Source organism: Suricata suricatta, chromosome 14, assembly GCF_006229205.1.
Source record: "Suricata suricatta isolate VVHF042 chromosome 14, meerkat_22Aug2017_6uvM2_HiC, whole genome shotgun sequence".
Lineage (NCBI taxonomy): Eukaryota > Metazoa > Chordata > Mammalia > Carnivora > Herpestidae > Suricata > Suricata suricatta.
The window spans coordinates 3,529,719-3,554,565 of record NC_043713.1 but is presented as its reverse complement, the minus strand read 5'-3'; the positions used below and the strand labels follow the sequence as shown (position 1 = coordinate 3,554,565).

The 24,847-nt window shown below is 49.6% G+C and overlaps 1 protein-coding gene and 1 long non-coding RNA gene across 3 annotated transcripts in view; one reads left to right on the top strand and one right to left on the bottom strand.

Moving 5' to 3' along the window:
- Positions 1-23,057, top strand: part of ZNF407 (zinc finger protein 407) — a 473,145-nt gene extending 450,088 nt beyond the window's left edge. The window contains exon 9 of the mRNA XM_029921740.1: positions 22,997-23,057. Coding sequence (XP_029777600.1) covers positions 22,997-23,028 — 32 coding nt within the window. The 3' untranslated portion in view covers positions 23,029-23,057. The remainder of the gene's footprint in view (positions 1-22,996) is intronic.
- LOC115277556 lies at positions 14,343-15,860 on the bottom strand. 2 transcript variants are annotated; one of them, XR_003902414.1, is made up of 2 exons: positions 15,348-15,860; positions 14,343-14,663 (listed from the first exon to the last, which is right to left on the bottom strand). It is a non-coding gene; the product is annotated as an uncharacterized LOC115277556 (long non-coding RNA). The 2 variants fall into 2 exon arrangements; XR_003902415.1 differs by lacking the exon at positions 15,348-15,860 and adding an exon at positions 14,982-15,337.
- Positions 23,058-24,847: the final 1,790 nt, after the last annotated feature.

Sequence of the window (24,847 nt, the reverse complement as noted above, 5' to 3'; positions counted from 1 at the left end):
TGGGCTCTGCCTCCTCCCTCCACTTCCCTCCCCACCCCCAGGCTCCCTTCTCCACCCCCCCCCAGGTTCCCTCGCCCCCTCCCTGGGCCCAGACTGACAGTTTTTGTTGACAAGTCATACTCGGGTTGCCTTCCTTAAGGCAGGTGGCAGCAGCGCAGTGAGCGTGGCGCAGGCCCAGCCGGCCGAGGACGCGTGGGTGACCCGCAGCCAGACAGCCAGCCCCGGGCGAGCGGGAGGCGGCGGGCGCGGCGCGGCCTGGGTGACAGGACAGCGTGTCCGCGCGCCGTCTAATTAATCCCATATTTTCACACAGCATAATTACGGCGCCGGCCTGAGTTATTTGGCTGCTGGGGGAGGAGGCGCGCGCTGTCCCCTGCTCGGCTCCTCGCAATTCATTACGCTCCCCAGCGCGACACGGCGACACCTCGGCGCGGGCCTATCTGTCATCGCTGCCTTATCACGAAGCCACCCCCTTCCTCACCGGGCTGCGGGGCTGCAGCAAATTGCTATTTTTATGGGATATGATAAAGGAAATGCTACCTTATGTTCCCATTTTTAACTGTCTGGTGCGTGGAGCTCGTGCCCCCGGACGCCGACAGCGCGCATGCGCCTCCTTTTCCGTTTCTCAGCGCACAATGTCTGACTACGGCTCCCGGCACAGCGTCGTCTTTGCAAGAAAGGCCCCACTTCCCCCGATGCTTCTGGAAACACGGCCTCACTGCACGGGCCACGTAGACAGGGAGGCCTGTGCTCCGGGGCCTCACAGCCCGCGTCCTGCCCTGGGGGCCACGTGTCAGGGTCAGGGGACTTCCGTCTGCGCAGAGAGCGCGCAGAACACAGGGCCCAGGCCTCCGAAGGCTCCAGAGCCGGAGACGCTCTGGCGGACGCCCCAGGCCAAGGGGCCCTGGAGACCCTGCACCCTGGGAGCCGAGTGCGCATGTGCGCCCCTTGCCCTCCCCACACCACGGGGCACGAGGGTGCACAGGCAGGGTGGGTGCAGGGTGCGCTCTCCTGCAGGTGCACGTGGGAATCAACAGCCCCCCAGCCTTGCAGGGAAAGACCCTGCCAGTAGGGTTTTTAGTTTCCGCGGGCAGCAGGAAGGTCCAAGTTCAAGGATTAAGCAGGTTAAATGTTCAGATATAAAATCAAGAAATGAAAAGCAAATGAATTCATTTCAACACATTTCTGAACAGTTTCAGTAAAAATATCTTTCTTTGGGGCTTTTTGTATATTAAGATGCACAATTGGCCCTGTGTTTTATGAAACCAGGGCTCCATACCTGTGCCTCTTACTGCTTTGTGACCCTAACCAGGCGACCTGGAGGACAGGTAGGAACACGTCAGTTCCTTGGGGGCAGATGTTCCAGTTTTATAATCACATTTCATCTTCTTACCATCAAGTGCCTTCCATTACCAAAACCATGGAAGTTTAGTCACCACTCTCAATATATTTTTTTCTTTTAATGTTTTGTTTTTGAGAGAGAGAGAAAGCACAGGCCAGGGAGGGGCAGAGAGAATGGGAGAGAGAGAACCCCAAATACGTTCCATTGCTGTCAGCGTGGAGCCCGACTCAGGGCTGGATCCCAGGAGCCCTGAGTGACATCATGACCTGAGCAGAAGTCTTAACCAAATAAGCCCCCCCGGGGGCCCCCCTGCTCTCAATATTTGAATATCAAAGGAAGGACCTCTCACAGGTCATTTGGACAGTTCAAACACCTAACCATGTTTAGCAAAATATTTAATTTAAAAAGTGACCCATGGATTTCCTTCTTAATATCTGGCAAACGAAACTCTGAGAATCTCGCTCCTGACACCTTCTCTAGTGCAGACACGGTACGGCGAAGTGTGCATGTCGCAGGTGTATAGCTCGGTGCGTTTTCACAGACTGACCCAGCCATGTAGCCTGGAAACAGGACACGGCGTCTCCTGTCCCGTCAGCCACAACCCCAGCGGCCCCACTTGCCCCCCGCCCCCAACAGTAGGTTAATATTGCCGGTTTCACGGTCATGTGACCGGACCATGTGGTGAGGGCAGAGTAGGTCACATCCAGGAGACTCATCCACACTGTGCATGGACCTCACTCACATCTATATTATTCGTGTGTCTGAGAGTCTGACAATACAAGTGGGCAATGGCCAAGCCGTATATAAAAGTAGAGTCTGACCCACACCCACCGCACCCTGTCCAGAAAACCGGCCCCCTTGTCGGAAATCAATAGCCCAGGAAGACGGATGCTCTAAGTCACACACACAGGAAGCCAGACTATCTCCAGGGATCAACCAGGAAGCTGTTTAGTAACTTCTGTAACTGTTGGCCCTAAATGGCCTACACCTGATTAAAAACTGACATTTTTCTCTAATTTTTGTGTTTACTTCCAACTTAGGACCAAGCAGAGAAAGCCACATACGCACCCTAACCAATCACATAGGACGCCCACTCTTAGGCAGCCTCCTCCGGCTTCGCCCTGCTGACAGCCTCCTCCAGGGCAGACCGGAGCCTTCACTTTCTCCATCCAGAACTTTCTCCCTCTTCTGCTTGCCTTGGGGTCTCTGCCAAACACAAGGATGGCTGTCCCCTCCCTTGGTAAGTGGGCTTTGGGTAAATAGCCTTTGCTCTTCTCATTTGCTTGGTCCTCACTGATTTCCACCATCCATTCTGTGTCCAGATGACACACATCAGCATTACTGACATGCCCGTGTTTTACTATATCAGATTCTGTCCGTTCCCTCGGGCATTTGGGCAGTTTCAGGTTCGGGCTAGAAATAAAATCTAGGAAAGATGAAGAGTGCTTCTGTGAACATTCCTGCAGGTGCCTACTGGTGCCCACATGTGCCCCTTCCTGTGGTTGTCCACACCTGGGGCCAGCACTGAGGGTGACGGCAGCTCCGCACCTCAGCCAGCGCTGGGTACTTCGTGTCGCTTTCCTTTTAGCCACTCTGGTGGCTTTGCCATACAGCTGCAGTGCGGCTTTAATTTGCCTCTTTGTAGTGACGGATGCCCCTGAACTGCTTTCATATTTTTATTGACCAGTTGGCTAGGCTATCCTCCTTGTGTTTTTAATATTGCAATCCTTTAAAACTTTTTTATAGATTTTCATTTTGGGGGAGGATTTGGGTCTATCACAAAACTGAGAGGGAAGTACAGAGACTTCCCAGAGACCCCCCACACTCCCACATGCATAACCTCCCTTGTTATCAACGTCACTCACCAGAATGCTACCTTTTTTTTTTTTTACCGCAATGAACCTGCATTGACATGACATAATCATGTAGTTTACCTTAAGGTTCACTCCTGGTGTTGTACATTCTATGGGTTAGACAAACAGGTAGTGACATGCATACACCATTATAGTGTCATACAGCGCATTTTCACCTCCTTAAAAATTCTCCATACACGACCTACTCATCCATCCTCCCCACCTCCAGTCCCTGGCAATCACTGGAATCACTGGTCTTTGTATCATCTCCACAGTTCTGCCTTTTCCAGAATGCCACATAGTTGGAACCATACAGCATGTAGCCTTTTCAGATTGGCATCTGTTCCTTAGTGATAGGCTTTTAAACTTCCTCCGTGCCTTTTCACGGCTTGACAGCTCATTGCTTTTTATTGCTGAATAATATTCCATTGTCGGAAAGGATCATAGTTTATCCATTCACGTTGTGAAAGACATCTTGGCTATTTGCAAGTTTGGGCAATTGTGAATAAAGCTGCTATAAACACCCATGTGCGGGGTTTCGTGTGGACATAAGTTTTCAACAACTTCGGGTAAATACCAGGCAATGTGATTGCTGGATCATATGGTAAGAGTATGTTTAGTTTTGCAAGAAACTGTCAAGCTGTCTTCCAACTCGCCTATGCATTCTGCATTCCCACTCCAACGTAGGAGAGTTCCTGTGGCTTCACATCCTTGCTAACGTTTGGTGGCGTCGGTGTTCTGGATTCTTGCCACTGCAACAGGGAGGGAGTGGCCTCTCACTGTTTGGATGTGCATATCCCTGATAACATGTGATATGGAGCACCCTTTCATATGCTTATTTTCTAGTTACGTGTATTAATATACACACTTCCATATTAATCTTGTTTACTGCATCCTTTCTGAAATAATTAGGTCTAAAAGGTTTTCTGTGTATTCCTCAAGATTTTTATGTAGAAGATCATGTCATCTGAAAATAGTTTTACTTCTTCCTTTCCAATCACAATGTCTTTTTCCTTCTCTTGGCTCATTATTCTGCATAGAACCTTCAGTACAATATTGACTAGAAGTGGTGAGAGAAACATCTTGTCTAGTTGCTTGTTTTAGGAGTAAAGCATTCGGTCTTTCACCTTGAGTTTGATATTAGCTCTGGGTTTTTCATAGATACCCTTTCTCTGACTGAGGAAGTTCCCATCTGACCAACTCTTAGGACATCATTGAGTTGTTTTTTTTTAAAAGCATGAAAGGGCATTTGATTTTGTCCAATGCTGCTTCTGCATCCTTTGAGATGACCCTGTGGCTTTTTCTTTATTCTAATAATACAGTGTATTTCATTGATTTTTGCAAATAAAACCAATGTTGCATATCTGGGATACAGCCCACCTGGTGATAGTGTATAAATTTTTTTATATGTTGCTGAATTCAGTTTGCTAAGATATTGTTGAGGATTTATGTGTCCACATTCATAAAAGCTATTGGTCTGTAGACTTCCTTTTTCTCATGATGTGTTTGTCTGGTTTTGGTATCAGGATAATTCGGGCCTCAGAGGAAGAATTGGCAAGGGTTCTGTTCTGGTTTTTGGAAGAGTTTGTGAAGAATTGATATTAATTCCTTTTTAAATGATTGGTAGGACTCACCAGTGAAGCAACTATGGGCCTGGCCTTTCTTGGTGGGAAGTTTTAAAATTACGAATTCATCCCTTTCCTTCTGACATGTCTATTTAGATCTCTTATTTATTCTAGAGTCTGTTTCAGTGGTTTATCATCTTTCTAGGAAATTGTCCACTTTATCTGTTATCTAATTTCTTGGCATGGGGTTAGTCACTCTGTTCCCTTATTATCTTTTTCATTTCCGTAAGAGTGGGTGCAGTGTTGCCTCTTTCATTCCTGATTTTAGTAATTTGAATCTTTTTTCTTTTTTCTTAGTCAGCTGAATATTTTTCAATTTATTGATCTTTGCAAACATCAACAAAATTGGTTGGTTTTCTTTATTGTTTTCTTATTGTGTTTCACTTATGTCTGCTCTAACTTTAGTTCCTTCATTCTATTTGCTTTGAGTTTAGTTTCTTTTTTATAATGTCTTAAGGTAGAAAATTAGGTTATTGATTTGAAGGGATTTTTTAGTATTGGCATTTACAGCCAAAGATTTCCCCTGTGAGTACAGATTTACCATAGCCCATGGGTTTTTGATGTTATGTTTTCATTTCCATTAATTCAAAAGTATTTTATAATTTTGTTCATGATTTCTTCTTTACCCACTGATTAGAGTAAGTTGTTTAATTTGTACATCCTTTGGAATGTCCCAAATTTATTTCTCTTATTGATTTCCAATTTTATTCCATTGTGTTTGGCAAACATACTTGTATGCTTTCAATTCTCTAGATTTCCTGAAGCTTCTTTCATGGGCTAACATATGGTCTATCCTGGAGAACGTCTCATTCTCACTTGGGAAGGGTCAGTGTTTGGGGGTGGTGGGTGTGTGCATATGTCCGTTAAGTCTAGCTGATTTGTAGTGTTGCTAAAGTCTTCTATCCTTTTATTGATCTCCTGTCTAGTTGTTCTGTCCATCATTAAAACTTTTATTGTTCAAGTTTTTGTTTATCCCTTCAGTCCTGTTAGTTTCTTGATGTCTTCTACATTTCTGTTGCTAGGTGCATGTATGTTGCTGGTTGCTATATCTTCCAGGAGGATTGATTCTTTTTCAGTATAAAATGTCCCTCTTTATCTCTAGTGACTTATTTCATCTTCAAGTTTATTTTGTCTGATGTCAGTATAGCATACTAGCTCTCCAAGAAGTGTTGTTTGATAGTATCTCTTACCATCCCTCTACTTTCAAATGATTTATATCTTTGAATATGAAATGTATCTTCTGTAGATACCATGTAGCTGGATCTTGCTTTTTAAAATCCAATCTGACAATCTTGCCTTTTTACTGGATTGTTTAATTCATTAATATTAATATTTTTATTAATATAGTTGATATTATGTCTTCTATTTTGCTTTTTTCCCCTATATGGCTCACATCTTTTATTTTTCTCTGTCTCTCCTTTTCTGACTTCTTTCTGACTATATTTTCTAGTGTAACATTGTGATTCATTAATGATTTTTTTATCTATATAGTTTCAATTATATTCTTAGTGCTTGCTTTAGGACTGATAATACATTTTAATTTTTCAGAATCTACTTCAGGTATATACTACCTTAATTCCAGTAAGATATGTTAAATTTTCTCCTTTATTTCCTCTACTCTTTTTTTGTGCCATTATTTTTATACAAATTACACCTGGGTATGTTACAAATCCAACAATACACTTTTATAATTATCATTATAATTATAAATTATAATTATATAGAATTATAAAGAAGCTGAGAGAAAAAAAGAGAATAAACACGTATTTGTAGAGTTTGTTATATTAGCCTTTGATTTGCCATTTCTGGCTCTCTTCATTTCTCTCTCTGGATCTGTGTTACCATTTGGTGTCATTTCTTTATTACAATCCAGCATCGCAATCCACTGGTCTCCTATGTGCTGCTCTGTCAAATATGTTACCTTTCTGTATGTTACAGGTGCGACAATACAGTCAAACACATATTGTTTTATGTGACTGCTTTTTAAATAAGATGAGAAGAAAGAAAAAGAAATATGCAATTATATGGTTTATTTTACAATTATCTTGACCCGTGCTCTTTATTTTTCTACATAGATTTATATTACTGTCTGGTATTGCTGGTTCTCAGCATTAAGAACTTCCTTTAGTATTTCTTGTAAGTCAAGTCTGTTAGCAACAAATTCTGTTTTTGTTTATCTGAGAATGTCTTCATTTTACATTCACTTGTGAAAGATAGTTTTGCTGGATGTAAGAATCTTGGTTGGCAGGTTTTTTTTTTTCTTTTGTCACTTTGAATACATTTTACTGCTTCTGGCCTCCATTATTTCAAATGGAAAGTCAGTTTTACACAGTGAGTAGTTTTTTTTTTTTTTCCGCAGCTTTCTGTTCTCTTAATTTTTAAAAAAATGTTTACTGATTTTTGAGAGAGAGAAACAAAGACAGAGTGCAAGCTGGGGAAGGGCAGAGAGAAGGAGCTGTCAGCCCAGAGCCTGACATGGGGCTTGAACTCATGAACCATGAGATCATGACCTGAGCTGAAGTCAGATGCTTAACTGACTAAGCCACCCAGGTGCCCCCTCACAGTTTTTAAGATTTCCTCTTTGTTTTTGGTTTTGAATACTTTGACTATAATATGTGTCTGTCTAGGTGTGGATGACTGTTTTCCTACTTGGGAGTTAAGGTTTGTAATTAGGTGACCTGAATGGTGTCCCACATTTCTCTGAAGCTCCATTTATTTTTCCTCATTTGTTCTCTCTCTGTTATTCAGGTTGCTTAATCTTTATTAATCTATCTTCAGATTATCCAATATTTTTTTCTGTCAGCTCAAAAGAACTGTTCATAGATTTTAGTGAACTTTTTCTTTTTTGTTCCAAATTTTTAAAAATGTTTATTCATTTTTGAGAGACAGAGCATGAGTGGGGGAGGGGAAGAAAGAGAGAGAGAGAGAAAGAGAGAGAGCATCCAAAGCAGGATCCAGGCTCTGAGCTGACAGCACAGAGTCCGATGTGAGGCTCAAACCCGTGAACTGTGAGATCATGACCTGAGCCAAAGTCAGACACTTAACCGACTGGGCCACCCAGGAGCGCCTTACATTTTCATTTCTATTGTAGTTCTAGACTTTAGGATTTCCATTTGGTTCTTTTATACATTCTCTATTGTGTCACAACATTCTCTTTTTGATGAGTCATTGTTATCATACTTTTCCTTTAATTACTTAAAGATGGTGTCCTTTAGTTCTGTGCCATGTTTATTGGTCTGCTTTGAGGTCTGTCTACTAAGTCCAGCATCTGGGCTTGCTGTGGGGCCAACCCGTGGCTTGAATGCCATGTATCTCATTGTTCTCACTGAGTTTCCATAATTTCGTTGAATGCATGGTTCTCAATTTGTTCAATCTCTAGCGACTTGGCCATTGGTTTCTATTGCCTGCCTTTTTAAAAATTGTGTCTGAGTTACACTTCCTTGTTTACTTTCCTTAAATGTATTTTTTTAAATCTCTGCTCCAATTTTTGTCTTTATTTTTTTATTGTTAAGCCTGGCTTCCTAGAGGTTATGTTTGGCCACACAGATTAGTGGTCAGCCACTCATTGTCAGAGATTGTGTCTAAGCCCCTGAACCAGTAAGATGTTCACTCTTTACTTTTGTCTCTGTGTGTGGCCTGGAGGCATCTGGCAAGTTTACAAGTTTGTCCTCTGCCCCACCAGGGACTTGTAGCTCAGAACTTGCCTCTCTAGGACTTCAGAGACCACAATGTGGGCATGCGTGCACATCATAGACGGTTGTGATTTTAGTAGGGCTCTCTCTTACTCTCTTTTGCTCTGATCTTCCTAATAAACTCCTGGCCAGCTGTCGCTGTTGGTATCACCCCTATTAGCCTTCACTGACTGCTCGCTGATTGTTCTACCGTTTACAGCCCTGCCCTCTGGCATGAATTTCTCCACAGTCTGATCCACACAAGGTTGGGCCTGTTGGCCAATGTTTGAGGCTTGTTGTGACCTCCCTTTGAGCAGAAACTTGGTGCCACAGAGCAGAAGCTGTGGCACATGTGGGAGGGGGGATCTTGGGACCTTGTACCACTGCCCCACTGCCACCACTGCCTACAAGAGACCCTCCTCAGTGTGGAGCTAGGAATGATGGGAAGGTGTCTGTCCATGAGCTGCCTACTTCACTAACAGCGGCTCTCCCACCCTGGGAATATGGGCATCCAGGTGCTGCCACTCAATGGCTGTGCCCAGAATTGCTCCTCTACAACATGGATGTGGGGGTGGAGCACCATGTTCCTCCCCAGCTGTCCCACTCAGATTCTCCTTGAAGTGGGAGCTGGGCCTGGGGGCATGGAGGAGCTGCCTGGCCCCTGCCACTTTAAAAGGGGAGGCTTTTTGTAGCCCAGAGCTGTGGGGAATGGGATCTGCTATGTTCAGCCATTGTTTTATTTGATCCAGAATAGATCTTTCAATCCAGACATCTGAGTCCCAAGTGGGACCTTCCACTTGGCTTCTGAGCCTGCTGGAATAACTCTTCCACAAAAGGGAGCTGGCTGCAGACTGGGTGCAGAGAGCCCATAGCTAGAATGCCATGCTGTGTCACTGTTCTCATCAAGTTTCCATAATTTCATTGAATGCACGGTTCTCAATTTGTTCAATCTCTAGAGTTTGACAATTGCCTTTGCTAATTTGGCAGGTGTAATCGATGTCTTTTGGTGGGAGGAGCTTCTCCAGTCTCCACCTGCTGCGTTCTTGAAATCTCGCCTCTGGCTATTCTCTTCTTGTGAAGTGTCTGTTTCTTTCACACATATTTCTGTTGGGCTGTGTGTCCTATTGATTTGTAGCAGGTGATATATACATTGTGTAAATGCACTTTGTTGGAAATATGTGTTGCAAAATATTTTCCCACTTTGTGGGTTGCATTTTTAATATTTTAATGGTTTTTTTTGATGACTAGAAGTGCTAGTTTTTAAGATTGTCAGGTTAGTAATGCTTTCTATGGTCGTATTTTTTTGTTTATTTATTTTGAGAGAGAGAGAGAGAAAGAGAGAGCATGAGCAGTGGAGGGGCAGAGAGAGAGAGAGAGAGAGAGAGAGGGAGAATCCTAAGCAGGCTCCACCCGTCAGCACAGAGCCCATTGCAGGGCTGTCACTCACAAACTGTGATCATGACCTGAACTGAAATCAAGAATCAGTTGCTTAACCAACTGAGCCTCCCAGGTGCCCCTCTTTGGTGGTATTTTTATAGTTACTACTCTGTTTTGGAAACCATTGTCATCCCAAAGGTCACAAAAATATTCTCTTGTGTTTTCTTCTAAAAGTTCTTTTATCTTCCATATTTGGATCTGCAGCCCATCTGGAATTTACTTTGGATTAGGCAACCAGGTTCTTTATTGTCTTATATGCATGTACAGTTGGCCTAGCATTTTTCACTGAAAATGCCAGCCCTTCCTCACACACTACAATGTCACCTTTATCAAGTCAGACTGTATTTGTATAGGCCTGTTTCTGGACTCCCCCTCCTGTTCTACTGGGAAGTTTATTTAGCTTTGCCCCAGTACTCCATCATCTTATTTACTATAGCTTCATAAAAGGTCTGAATATCAACTACTTTAAGTCCTCTGGCTTACAGTTCTTTAAGACTGCCTTGGTTATTCTTGGCCCCATCTGTATATTCATGTAAAGTTTGGAATTAGTTTGTCAGTTTCCACATGAGAAAAAAAAACAGCTGGGACTTTTAATATTGGGATTGTATTTAATTATAAATCAATTTTAGGATAATTGACATTATTAATATATTGAGTCTTCCAATCCATGAATATGGTATGTCCCTTTATTTACTTATATCTTTTGTTTTTGTTCTCTTAAAAATGTTTTATACTAGTTAGTACAAAGGCCCTGCATATGTTTTTAGATTGCTTTTAGATATTTGATGTCCTTAACACTATTGTAAATACTATCATCTTAAAATTTAGTTTTCTGTTTATTGTTGGTATATAGAAATATAATTATTTCTTAATGTTCACCTGGTATCCAAACATCTTCCCCCTCATTTAGTTTTTTTTATGTTATTTATTAGTCTGTTTATTTCCCTCAGGTGAGAAAGGTTGTGTTTGTTATACTTTTCAGTTCATGGTACATTGTTGTCATTGGTCCCTGCAAGACCCTGTATGGTTTCTTTGTTTGTTCATCCCTTTTATCTCATTTCTTCCCACCCTCCCCCTGACCATTTTCATGTGTTTTGTGTCTATCTTCTTTTTTTATGTTTAGTTATTTTTGAGAGAGAGAGAGAGTCAAAAAGAGAGGGAGGCAGAGGATTCAAAGTGGGCTCTGTGCTGAGAGCAGAGAGCCAATATGGGGCTCAAACTCACAAACCATGAGATCATGACCTGAGCCAACGTCAGATATCCATACGACTGAGCCACCCAGGCACCCCATTGTGTCCGTCTTTTTGTTTGCTCTCTGGTTCCTAGTGGGTCTGGGAATTTTTTTATACTCTTTTTTGACTTTGGAAATTTTCACTTGGCAAAGTTACTGTTCATGTTCCTTGCTCCTCCCTTGGTGTTGCTCTTTACCTTGCAGAATTTTAGGATTCCTGCATTTTTCTCCTTGTCTTTATCTCAAAACATGATACTAGAACTGAAAAAATGAGTCTTTCTGGCTTTTCCCCACTCATTGGCTAGTGGAGACGGAAACTGAGACCATGGGTACACCAGCCACCGCCATGTACGAGCAACAAAAGTCCCCAAGTTAAAACTTACAGTCACATTTTGCTGCCTGCAAATAACATATGGTAGTGCTATTGCTTCTTAGTCATACAACTGGCCTAATACTCCAGCTGTGGGACAGGGCTTCCTAGGAACGATAATAATAAGACAGAAGTAGTAGTAGTGACGGTATTACTGCTCTTCTATGAGTGCTATTGTGTGCCACTGTCACTAATATGAATTCGGTAAGTAGCGTTGTGATGTTGACATGTACTCAATTTATGAACTGTATTTAAAAATCTAATAATGCTCAGGGTGCCTGGGTGGCTCAGTCGGTTAAGCCTCCAACTCTTGATCTCAGCTCAGGTCATGGTCTCACAGTTCGTGAGTTTGAGCCCTGCGCTGGGTTCTGCACTGATGGCGCAGAGCTTGCTTGGGATTCTCCGTCTCCCTCTCTCTGCCCTTCCCCCACTTGCACTGTCTCTGTCTCTCTCAAAATAAATAAAAGTTAAAGTTAAAAACATCAAATAGTTCTCATTATCATATGAAGCTCTCTGCAACAAGGGCAACATGGACCTTGTCATGATGCTTTGGGTCTGTGTTATGTAAAGCCAACCGGTATGTGTGCCCAGAATTTATGAGTCATGGAGTAAGAATATAAACCCAGCACACAGATCCATGAGAGCAAGTGCAGACTGTGTGTCTGAGACATTGGGGGTGACCTCTGTGGGGCTCACGTCCGCATCATGTCCCGTGTTATTTACCGTATTACAGGGGGTGTGGCTTATTCCTCCCGGGTCTCGCCCTGTGTATCTGCTTCAAATGCATCTGTGTTTTGTTTCCCTATTAAAGGTTAAAATTTATGACAAAAATACTCCTAGCCTCTCATCCCTGTCACAAAGGAGTGAGGAGGGGCCCCTGTCTCCCAGGCACAGCCCCGGGGCCTGATGGGCAGGACTCGGTGGGGAGCACCGGGCATGGCAGGGACATCACACCACGCTGAGGGACTGGCTCTGAGAGCAGAGAGGAGCAGGAAATGTAGGATGATTGTGAACACGAGAAAGTTCTGCAAAGTCACATTTATTTTTATGTCTGATGTACCTGACATCAAATAAACAGTTGCTTTAAAAATTGGGTGCCTCACAGCACTGTGACATAGCCAACCTTTAAAAAAAATGAATGATTTATTTAAAAGGTTGGATGTGTCATACGGGCGTCTAAATCAAGTGAAAACTCCGACGTCCCCGCAGCCAGGGCGGCCAGAGGAGATCAGGGGAGGGAAAGTAGTGCAGACTGAACAAGGGAAATTTTCCCCTAAGAAATTAGAAAACGGTGTGCAAATGTGACATTACACGGCTGAAATTGAAATTACGGGACTCTATGTACTTTGCATTATCTTGGTCAATACTAGTTGAAACCTGATTATAGTGACCCCTTTTTGTCTTAGTTCTGATCGTTTGCTGTTGTTGTTTTTAACCTGTTAATGGGTTTTACAAATGTGCCCAGGCCTGTTTTTCCGTCAGAAGTCTTGGGGTGCTAAGAGCCCTACCAACAAACACGTGTGTTCTTTTGCTCCCTTGCCTCAAGATGCCTGCAGAGTATCTAGTTACAGGGAGATTGGGCAAGGAAAAGGGCGGACCTTGAAGGCCCCATGGTGAACGGGTTCTGTCTGTGTGCTCCCCGTCTTCCCAGCTCCAACACCCGCCCTGGGGAAGGGAGGGCTGTGGGGCTGTGGGGAGCCGGGAGGCTGGGGCCCTGTCCTCGGATGCCCGTTTTTAGCTGCATTCCCAGGAGCAATCCCGTGACTCCCTCTGGGCCTCCTCTTGTTCGGGGATAAAATAAGAGGCTGGATTCCAGATGCTCTTAAAGGTGCAGCCTGTCTCTAACATCCAATTACACGGGGTCTCTAATGTCTTTAATTGCAGGATCCATGCCCGATGTGTCTTTCCCCAGCAGCACAGTGTACAGGGCACTCAGTGAAAGATTATTGGGTTGAACTGAACTGAGGGAGGGGTCCAAGGTGAGCCCAGGGTCGGGCTGGAAGGGGAGCCTGGGATTTCATAATAAACACGTGCGGCCAAGGGAGAGAGCTGGGTTGGGCTGCACGTGACTGGTCTCATGCACTTGAGCGAGAGATTCTGAGCGACCCCCCCCCGCCCCTGCCCCAGCCCAGGGCAGGTGAGCAGGAAGCCTGGAAAAGGGCTGAGAGAAGAGCCTGGGCTGGAACCACACATGTGGAGGAGATGCTGGGGGCCCTGGTGTGGAGAGCCCAGGGGACCCTACCCTGGAGCACAGCTCACAGCTGGAGGGGAGCAGAGAGAGGGGAGAGCTGGACACTTGCGGCTGCCCGGGTTCACAGACCCTCATGCCCTTCCTGCTGCGCCGGCCAGGCCCTGACACATGGGTGCCCCTCCCGCCTGCTGGGCCTGGCTCTCACAGGCTGCGAGAGAAGGTTCTGGCCTTCCTGGGGGTCAGCTCCCATTCTGGAAGGCTCCACAGAGGCAACTCCAGCACAGGGCCCGGGAGCCAAGCGGCCACATCCGAGGCTCAGTGGGCGGGCAGGGGGAGACCAGGCAGGGCCCGCCGGGGCTCTGCGGCTCTCCAGGCCGGGAGCAGCCACCAACCACGGCGCAGCCTGGGGCCTTCGAGGAGCTGTCTTGGCGGCTTGGGCTCTGGTGACACCAGCCCAGGAGCCTCCCTGTCACCCCCCTTGCCCTCGGGGCCCTTCTTATCTCAGGCGGGGGTGGGGGGCTGCCTCCATCCTCCCTCCCCCTCCAGGGTCTCCTGCCTGCTGTTAGCATCCCATCTCCTTATGAAATGTTTTGAGACTGAAATAAGAAAATACATCTGGAGATATTTGGGAAAAAAAAAGAGCATTTACAGGCAGGATGCTGTCACGTTTCTGGGCTCAGGTGCCGTCGCTGGAAGGTGCAGCCCCACCCTGAGAGTGGGCACAGCGTCTCCACAGATGACAGAAACGTGCCGGTCCCGGCTGGGTCGGGGCACCGTGACCCCCACCTGCGGTCCCCGCGGGGACGGGTAGCAGTCTGGCGGCACGGAGGTCACACGCGCGTGGACGAGCCTGAGGGGACCCCTGAGACTCAGCTGGGCCGGCTGTGTGGGGACCTCGAAGGACCCTGCCCTTCACGCCTGGCCCTCCGGGAGCACATTCATTCTGTGTTTTCAAGAAAGAAAAACCAACACTGCAGCCACAACACAAAAAATGAATAGAGGTCCTTGCAGACACTCTGGGTGCTGGGAAAGACTCAGTATTGGCCCAGGGTTCTGGAATGAGGCGATGGCCTCACAGAGAGGAGGGAGCCTGGGTGGGCCTGACACCCCTCCCTCCCACCGAGCTGGGAACTCTGCCCCCTGCTCGCCTGCCCATGGGGGTGGGGTGGCCCTGCTGCGCATGCAGCACTGTCCCCAAGTGTCACCACTGCCTGCCCCATGGGCCCATCGTCCCCACTTCACTCTGGGTCTGCCATCTCACCTCCAGAGCCACTGGCTTGGCTCACCTTTGTTCTCAGGTTTTCTGGCTGCTCTGGGTCTCCTCCTTTGTGGGTCCCAGCCAGCCCCCCGCCCACAATCCCAGGACCCTGGCCAGGCTGCCCAAGCCCAGCCGCCTGCAGCGTGTGATGCTCCTGGGCCAACGGCGCCGCGGGCCCCAGGCGGCCTGTGTGCCTGGTTGGCAGCCGTGAGCTCGTCAGTGCCTCCTGTCCCACGGTAGCACACTCTCCACGAGACGCGCTCCCAACTTTTTCTGGCCATGTCACCAGGCGCCCTCCTGGGCTCTGCTTGTGTGGGCAGCACGGTCCTCAGGTAAGAGGGGCTGAAGCAGCAGAGACACCCCTCTTACCCGGATAACACGCCACCGCGCTGGCAGGTGCGGGATGAACGCCGCGGCTCAGTGACGCCGTCTCTTCCATGTCTGCACCACGTTCCCTGCCTGTGTCCTCTGATTGTCATCCCAGGACCTCACAGTGGTTGCTGTGGCTCCAGCCATCACACCCTCACAGGAAGACAGGACAGCATTTTTTTCAGAGACCCCCTCATTGTGCCAGATAAAAGAATCTCTGGGAGACGTCCCCTCACAGAAGCCCTTTGGTCCACACTGGCGCATGCACCTGCTCCCGGGCCAATCACAGGTGGATCTGGACTGACTGTGATCCACTCCGTGGGGCTGGGGGACGAAGCCCACCTCCTCATGTGGTTTGCTCCTCACTGGAGAAAGAGGGGCATAAGTAACAAGTCGATTTGCTCAAAGATCTGTGCCTGACATCTGAACACAACTGGGGCTCCGTGGTAGGAAAATGGGGGTCGGCAAGGAGCAGTGTGCCCCCCACTGCCCCCCACAGTGAGGAAGGAGCTGCTGGAACAGCTCCCCCCTCCCCCACTCCCCTCCCCTCCCTGTGCTGTGTTGGCCTTGCCTGACCAGTTCGCTGTCCCTGCCGGCCTCCAGCCACTTTCCAGGCCACATCGCAGCTTGGAGTTGGCCCGACACTGGGGACCTGTGTGTGCCCGGCTCTTCCTCGCCCTCCGGCCCGAGTCAGCATTGCCGGCGGCTAGCCAGACCCCGCCAGGCCACCCACCAGCCGGCGAGGGGTGTGACGAGGTGCTGAAAATGTGTTCTGGGTGGCCCGGCTCACCTTTTGTGCCTCCTATCTAGACACAGAGGAGAGAGGTCCCATTTCAGCCCCCCCCCAGTGGGTGCGCTTGTGGCCCCGTGGCCCTGGCTGGGGGCAGATTTCCCCTTCTGCTCTGATATGGACTCTTTTGGGGTTTCTCGTGCTGGCACGTGGCTGGTCCGTCATAAACGTGTGAGGACCCAGAGGGGAGTTTTGAGGTTTTCTGGGAGGTGCAGGAGTAAATGTACTGCATTCCCATGACAGCCAGTAAATACAACACTTGGAAACAGGGCTGGGTCCCTGGCTCTCTCCAGGGCGTAGGACATGTTCTCTGATGCCTCCACGCGCTCTGTCCACTCGCGTTATAAACGCAGCACCGCCGAGCTCTCCCTCTCCCAGAGACCCCAAGACCTTGGCAGCGCCTTTCCCGCCTCCATCTACGGCCTGGAATCTTCCGTGCCTTCTCTTTGGCTCCAGTGGACGGGAACACGTTCCTGGGTCCGCGCCGGCTTTGCGGTGGCCTGGTGGCGACACTCTTGTTTTATGTGGCGATGCCTGATGATGTTAGGGATACAAGATGCCTTGTGGGTCCTCCGCTCTTGGAGGTGGTCTCGGGGCCGGACCTGCTCCACGGCCAGGGCTTCCGCGACCCGCTGTGCTGCTCATAACTCCGCTTACCGGAGAATCTAGCACAGGCAGAGGGGCGGGGAGACGCCTGTCCCCCTGGGAAGATTCTGCACCATGTTGAAGGAAGGTAGACCCGGGTCAGCTTAGTCGCAGGAGTCCGAGGGGACACTGGCCCCACAGGCTGGGCCTGCCCGCCCGCCCAGGTGCCTGCACTCGGCTCGGTAGGGGGGCGGCTGTTGAGAGCACAGGCTCTCCCACCCCTGCTAGCCTCTCCCCTTCCGCACTGGGCTGGATTCAGAGGAGACCCAGCGGACGCAATGCACACATGTCTGAAATATTGTTTCTCCTTCTGGGCCCGGTGTGGGATCTTTTGGCTAATGGAGTCGCTGGTTTATGTTCAGGGAGGCGGGGGGGACGTCGGGGGCTGGCTCTAAATTCTGCACGTGGCTCGCGGCCCGTCCCGGTGACAGGACTGCTCCTGATTTATCCCCTGCAGCTGGAGGCCGACCTTTCCCCCCTCACTCCCGCTCCGCTCCCCTCGGACTCCTGAAGCAGCGGACGGCCTTCCACCCTGAACTGAGTGCAAGGAGGCAGGCCCCGGGCCTGTACGTTCTGGAAGCTTCTTTCTTGCCTGTGATATTGGAGAATCCCCCCGTTGTCCCAAAGCCGTCGGCCTCTCAGGAGCTCTTGGGATGGCTTCCTCTTCGGTATTTCAACCTGGAGGATGTGGAGAATGAGGCTCCAACCCATTGTCAGTGTTCTGGAAATAAAAACCGAGGGACCGTCGGCAGAGGGCCACGGGCCCCGTTCGGCTGGAGGAAGTGGGCGTGGACTTACGGCCGTTAGAGGGAGGTGCGCCACGTTCTCTCTGCTGCCGCCCTTCATGCCGCGGCTCTCAGGCGAGCTGGGTCAGCTCGCTCGTCCCGGGGGTGACACGCTCCTGCCCAGACGGCCCCATAAACGTCAGACACTCCACACTGCAGCGTCCACACTGGCCCAGGACAGCCTCGGAGTGAGGCAGAGAGAAGGGGGTGGGACGGCTCCAGCCGGTGGCCTCTCCGGGCAGGAGAGGTGACCCGTGCCGGCTGTGGGCCTGTCACTGTGCTTGGGTCCCGCCCTGCCCCAGGCCAGTTCTCATGGTGCTGAAAATGTGTTCTGGGTGGCCTGGCTCACCTTTTGTGCCTCTTATCTAGACACAGAGGAGAGAGGTCCCATTTCAGCACCCGCCCCTCCCCCCCCCCCCAGCCATGGGTGTGCTCATGGCCCCATGGCCCTTGCTGGGGGCAGATTTCCCTTCGGCTCCGATGCGAATTCTTCTGGAAGGTACTCCAGCTGGGCCCTCTGGCTTCTCCCTCTGTTGGGCCCTCTTTTCTAGGGATGCTGATGGTTTTTAAGGACGAGAACAGTTTCCCTTCACTCCTAGGAGGCTGCTGGCAGCTGCTAGCAGGGACCCAGCCACCCACTGTGCAAGTCCCCGCCCAAATTTACCAGAGCCAAACGGATTAGAAACGAAGTCATTATGATAAAAAGAATAAATATGCCGGGTGAAAAATGGATTATTAATTCAAGCTGTGCCCTCCGTCCCAATAATAAATGACCCAGCATTAGGGAAAGCCGGACACTAAATTAAAACGAATGTGGGAAGGTGCCCCCCAGCGCGGGAGCCCACGGCCGGCCGGTCCCCTCCCTCCCCGAGCCCCAGCCGCTCCCGGTGACAGATCCTCAAGCCCAAACTGACAGCTCCTCAAACCTGCCGAAGAAAGCCAGCATTAATTAAGTCATTGCTGGACTGTAATTTCCTTGAGAAGTAAAAAATTCTCACACAAGAAAAGGTTACAGAGACCTTTTCTGTGTCAAAATTACCATGCCGCATGAATATTAACGCTCTTAATGAAGACAACCTTTTTTTCATCAAGAAGGTTCTGGAACAGGTGCCAAACCTGAAGTCTCCCTCCATGGGCTTCCCAGTCTTGGGAAAAATCGGCACAAGGCGGTTTTCCCATGAGAGCGACATCCCCCTACGGTCACACCGCTGGGCCGTGGCCCCTGCACTCGGGGCACAGACGTGACCAGGCCTGCGCTGGCGCCCACGAGGACAGGAGCTGGGCTCCGAGCCCTGACTGCACTGAGGGGTCACGGGCCTCGATGGGCCTCCGAGGACCCTGTGGGCATCTCAGCCCCTGGCCCTGCAGACGGGCCTGGTCGGAGTGGCGTCTGGACGGGACACCAAAGCTCTGCCCCATGTTCCTTCCCGAGGTGCAGCCTTGAGTGATTTCTCAGCACAGCTAGGTTTGGGTTTTCTCCTGGAGACCACAACGTCCCTCCCTCTGCCACAAGCCCTTCGTGTTGGGGGAGAATATTAGGGGTGACGTGGAGATTGTCAGTGGAGCGTTTGAGCACCCATAGGGAGAGTCCACAGAGGTCAACGTGATTACTAATCGTAATTCCGTGAATATCTTGACTCCATTGTTTTGGTCCTCAGCTATTGTCTCCCCATTCTTTCTGTCCTTCTCATGAATGTGCTGAAAACAGAGATGTGGGCATGGGTGGGGCGTGGAGGGGTCTGGGCGCAGGCAGGAGAGACCATCTTGTGGTGGGGGAGGCCCCTGCTCAGGAAGCAGTGACTTGCTGAAGCAAACTTAGGAGCTGATTGGTCCTGTAGAAGTTGTTGATTCTGCATCAGGAGCGCACAGCGTGACTGCTGCCTTCAGGACACATCGTGTGAGCCTCCGGCAGCCTCCAGAATCATCTCCGGACTGAGATGGCAGATGTGGCGGCCTGAGGGGCAGTGAGGGCCAGCGAAGTGGCTGCCATCCGGGTCCCTCCCTCCCCCGAGCCCTGGGACAGATCATCTCTGCAATTACATTTCTCTTCGTTTTTCACCGATTAGTCATTTGTGACGTAATAAAGGTTGGGGCTAACCAGTAATAATAAATCTGGTGCTTTTGGATGGGCCATATAACACCCTGTGTATATTTAAAAGGTAAGCTGTGATATATAGTTATGGGTGCTGATGTAATAGCTATTAGATTTATAATACGTCGAAGGAGCATAATTTTATTATAAAGAGCAGTAGTTTACAATCTTATTATTGTTTATTACTGACGTCAGTGCAGGCCTAGAACAAGAGTCAGGTGGCAACAGAAGGAAGATCTATAAATGTCATCAGTGCTGCCAGGACGGCTCCTCCTGTGCTCGGGGACACCACTTGGGGAGCAGGGTCCTCACAGCCCAGGTGCGCTGCTCGCGGCTGTCCCCGCTGACCCGCCACCTTGGTACTGTCCTATTGGGAAACCCAGCCAAGCACCTGCCGCGTGCACGCGAGACCCAAGCCCACAGTTCTGCTCTGAGGAGATGACCGCAGGGGACAAAGGACATGTGGGAAGTCAAGTGCCGTCCATGTGTCTGTCATTTTCCTTGCAATGCCAGGCAGGAGTCCAGGAGAGAGCGTCAGAAGTGAATCCTGGGGGCACCTGGGTGACTCAGTCGATTAAGCGTCGGACTTTGGCTCAGGTCAAGATCTCGCAGTTTGTGGGTTCGAGCCCTGTGTCAGGCTCTGTGCTGACAGCTCAGAGCCTGAAGCCTGTCTTTAGATTCTGTGTCTCCTTCTCTCCCTGCCCCTCCCCCGCTTGCACTCTATCTCTCTCTGTCTCTCAAAAATGAATAAATGTTCAAATTTTTTTTAAAAAGAAATGAACCTTGTCTCCCCCAATTTGTCTACCAGATTGTTTTCACCAAACTCCCCCCAAGACATTTTCTGTTTCCCCTGGTAAAAGAAGGCAGAATTGTGCCCCTTTCCGTTGGGGCACGCCAGGTGGAAAAATTAAACCACACCACCAGACGCGAGTCTGTGAGCAACCCCTCTGCTTCATGACTGAGGGCCTCTGTCACCCAGTGTCACCTGAACAGGTGGGTAGCTTTGCAGCATTCTCAGGAAAGTGGTACCCAGCCCCTGGTGCAGTGTCCTGTGTGGGCGGCCATGCCCAGGACCCCGGGGAGCATGAGGCCCATCTGGGAAGAGGGGCCACTCAGGGCAGTCCACTCTGGAAAAACCAGTGTCTTATTTGCCAGAGAAGTTCAAGTATTTTACACAACTCTCCACCCATCTCGTTGGGTCTAAAGCCTGATGGAAAATGGTAAAAATAATAGATTATCAAAAATATGCCCCAGACCTGCAGAGCCTTTCTTACTCGGAACGGTCGGATGAGAACACACCTGAGGGGCGTGGCTCAAGCCCTTCACCCACCTTGGCTGTTTGGGAATCGTCTGGGGATCTTCTAGTGCAGGGAGAATGAGATACACACTCGTGCCAGAAGTCACGGCACATTCTGCTCTTGTGTCTCGGCGTCTGTGTGTCTGTGTGTCTCTTGTGGGAGGAGGGGGGCCTCCCAGGCTTCCTGGGTGCTGAGCTTCCCGAGGTCGGGATGCTTCTGCAGTGTTTTCCGTGCACGCGGTAAGTGTGAGCTCAACAAGGTGTCTCAGGTCACCTGCGGCTGTCTCCTGCTGGGCGTCCCCTGGCTCTTGTGCGCAGACAGGTTTCCACCTGTGTTCTCAAGCCTTAGTGGACCCAGCTTGCCTGCGGACCGCTCTGTGTCTAGTCTCTGAACTCGGCAGCTGGGGCCACTACCTCTCAGTGCCCACGTGGATGCACAGGGACGCCCTCCCGAGGGGCTGGGTGAACATGCATGAAACGCTTGTGGCTGATGATTTCCACCGTTTATGTGCTGGTGCAACCACTGGGGCCTTGATTTCTATTTGTGAAAACCAGAAGCGTTACATTCCAGTCTTCCGGGTCTGTTTCCTATCCTCACGGCTTTCCACTGGGAGATAATGAGTGATAGTGAACAAACACAGCCTCCAAAATAAGAGGTACGCAATAAATGCTTGTCTGATTACGGGGGAACAAATTAGTCAGTTCTACTTATACAAAAAGAATGAACTGAGTGGTTGGCTTGGGCGTGGGCACCGTGCTGCTGGCCCCGCTCTCCGGGCAGAAAACGCGGCACTCTGCCCGCTGCGAAGAGGCGGGTCTTGCCTTCCCCTCTAGAGAGCGGCTCCCAGAAGGTGGCCCGGTCCCTTTGGCAGGCGTGTCCCACCCAGGAAGGGCCCTGGCTCACCGACCCCCTGGACGGGGGTGAGCCAGCCTGGGTGATGCGTCCGCGCAGCTCCACACGGGGATCTCACATTCCGAGCGTGTTGACCGGGGCTCTCCAAGATTTAATAATCATGAACTCCACCCACACAACGCATGCTATAAAATGGCAATTTTAATATCATGGACCTGGTGACATTTACACACCACTTGAACTTTACTTCAGGGGTTTATATATTACCATCTGCGATCCTCTAGAAATGTGGCTTCCAAGTAAGTAGTTTATTCTCCATCTTAGAATTATTCCTGGACTTTGATACAATCACGTTTCGCTGGCCTGCAACAGTTTTAAACTCCTTATGGTGGTGACCATGGAATATTCTATTTCAAGGCAGTGGTATTGCATGTGGTCATTTTCAGTAGAAGTAAAACCACAAAATAATGTTTTTATACACTGAAGAGAGGTAAAAAATAAAGACTTGGGTCTACAGAGTGAGACCCAGAGAATTACCCCTGCAGTAGCAGACAGGGGCTTCCTTCCAGCCACAGCCCAGGGTCCACGCCAAGGAGGGCGCCATCTTCCCCCATAGTCCAAGGTCAGGAGCCAGAATTACCAGCTGCTCCTGTGTGGTGAGCTGGGGACACCTGAATTTGCTGTGGTCTCCCAGCCACATCTTTCCTTTGGGCAGCAGAGAAGTGGCAGAACAGGACAGGTTTGAAATGGGGGCATCCTTACAGCCTCATTTCTACTCCTAACGGTAAACTGTATTCACCGATGGTGCCCCCACTGCACCCTGCTCACGCCACAATCCACGTCGGTCCTTCCTCCATGGTGACCGGCAGGACAGAAGAATAGACCGTGGCCAATGAGGAAAGATAAGCTGTGTGCACATCCACACTCAGGTGCCAGCAGTGCCGGACACGCAGTGCCACATGTAAGGGATCAGTAGCCGGGCCTCGTTCACGGTCACGCACGAAGCCCCTGGCCCCTCCCTGCGCAGGACTGAGAGAAACCCCCATCTTCCTGGTTACACGTGCAGATAGCGTGCTATTTGCGCTGCACCCACAGGCACATATCTGCAGAAGACACCGAAAGTCACCCCCTTGACGCCGGCCTGAAGTCAGGGGTCAGAAGCAACCAGATCCCATTTTGCTTTTCAGATTCCTGTGCCACGGCTTCCGTGTGTGTCTGAGACTTTCCCTCTAGTCGTCTGCTTGGTGCTGCTCACTGACTGGTGTGGAAGCAAAATCCCTGAACCAGAATGAAATTCCGGGCCTCCTGACATACAGCCTCCAGGTCTTTGGGAAAAATCACCCAACTCGTTAGTTCTCTCATCTGTCAAATGATGGACAGCCTACAGCTGCAGCCATTCCTTGGGCTCTGAATCTGGTCCCAGGACCGCCTCCTCCTTCTCACTGTTAGAGCACACTCACACCCACACACAAGACCACGTGCGCGTCCACTGCCGTGCTCCCCACTCCTTGGCCTGGAGGGATCTGGAGGGGCCGTGCTCTGTTGGGAGGCATCTGGTGCAGCAGAGAGAGGTGACTGGGCATGATTTTGGCCCAGAAGCCTGTGCATCGCCAGGGTGGCCCCACGTGTCACACCACGCAAGCAGCTCAAGGACACGGTGCTGGTTCCACCCACAGGGGCTGCCTGGGAGGGACTCTGGGCTCCCCATGCAATTCGGGGTAGCTGGGATGGTGGCTAGCTGCAGATGATGGGCGGAATGGTGGCACCACCACACTGTCCGGCTGCTTCACTTCTCTCTCTCACATGATCTAGCCAAGATGTGATTCAAACACGCCTCTAGTAGCCACGTCCCACAGTGTCTGCATTTGGGTCCGCCCACCTCTGCTCTTTCAGTGGGCACCTGCTTCATGGTGCCTCAGGGCCAGGAAGCCAGTCAGAGAAATGGCCAGGGAGATCCTTGCAGGTGCTGACACCGGAAATCAGTGCCAGAAAGCAGGGTGAGGAGGGCCCGTAAGGGGGCGGGGCTGGGAGCTGCGGGTTGAGGCGTCAGTGCAGGCTCTGGTTGTCACTGGACAACTGGAGAGGCCATGGGGTGAGCATGTCTGCCTTCTTGTCCTTGGGCCTTCACATGGCTGTTTGAGCCACTCAGGTGGAACTAGAAGCTTCTCTGACTCAACCAAATGCAGAGGTTTGATTGAAATGTTGGGCGAAAGCATCTCCTTTGAACATTAAGGGCCATTCCTCACGAGCAAGCCAAGGTCCTGCACACGTGATCGTTGGGCCTTACCGCCACAGCAACGCAGAGCCCATTAGCCCTGGTGCCCATCGGTCCTTTGCGAGTCAGGCAGGAAGCAGCATGGGTTACAGGAGGAATTTCCCGGCCCCAGGCCTGGCTCTGAAATGCTCTCTGGGACCCTGAGCTGGCCATTCTCAGCTGAGCCATTGCTAAGCCCTCCGTGGTGCCATTCCCAGGCTGCGACAGGGACTCTGAAAGAAGAACTATAATGTGAGGTGACTAAACCGTGATTCAGCACAAGACCCAGAACAACAGGCCAGAATCGGGGCTGCATGAAAGATCCGAGTTCATCGATACATGATTGTGGGATGAACAGATACCCATTGGAACATGGGGAGTGAGATTCCTTCCTTACTCTTCGCACAAACATAAATAACATAAAAATAAATCTTAAGAGTACTCGAAGACAAGAATTACATGTAACGTTAGAAAGAGGTCCTTTCCTAGCAAAGTGTAAAATCGAGGAGTCAAGGAGAATAAGACTGAGAGGTCTGACCACAGAAGTAGTTAAGTCTCTGTATAGGAAGGAGCACCATTAAAACAGTGAAGAGGCAAATGACAAAAGGAAAGTGTTTGCAACTCGTGTTGCAAAGAGTTAATTGCCACACTATATAAAGAGCTTCTAAAATTGATTAAAAATACAAAGAATTCAATGGAAAAATGAACAGAATATTAAAGTGCACCAGTGACCATGTAGAAGTATGCACAACCTCATGTAATATTTTAGAAATGCTTTCTCAAA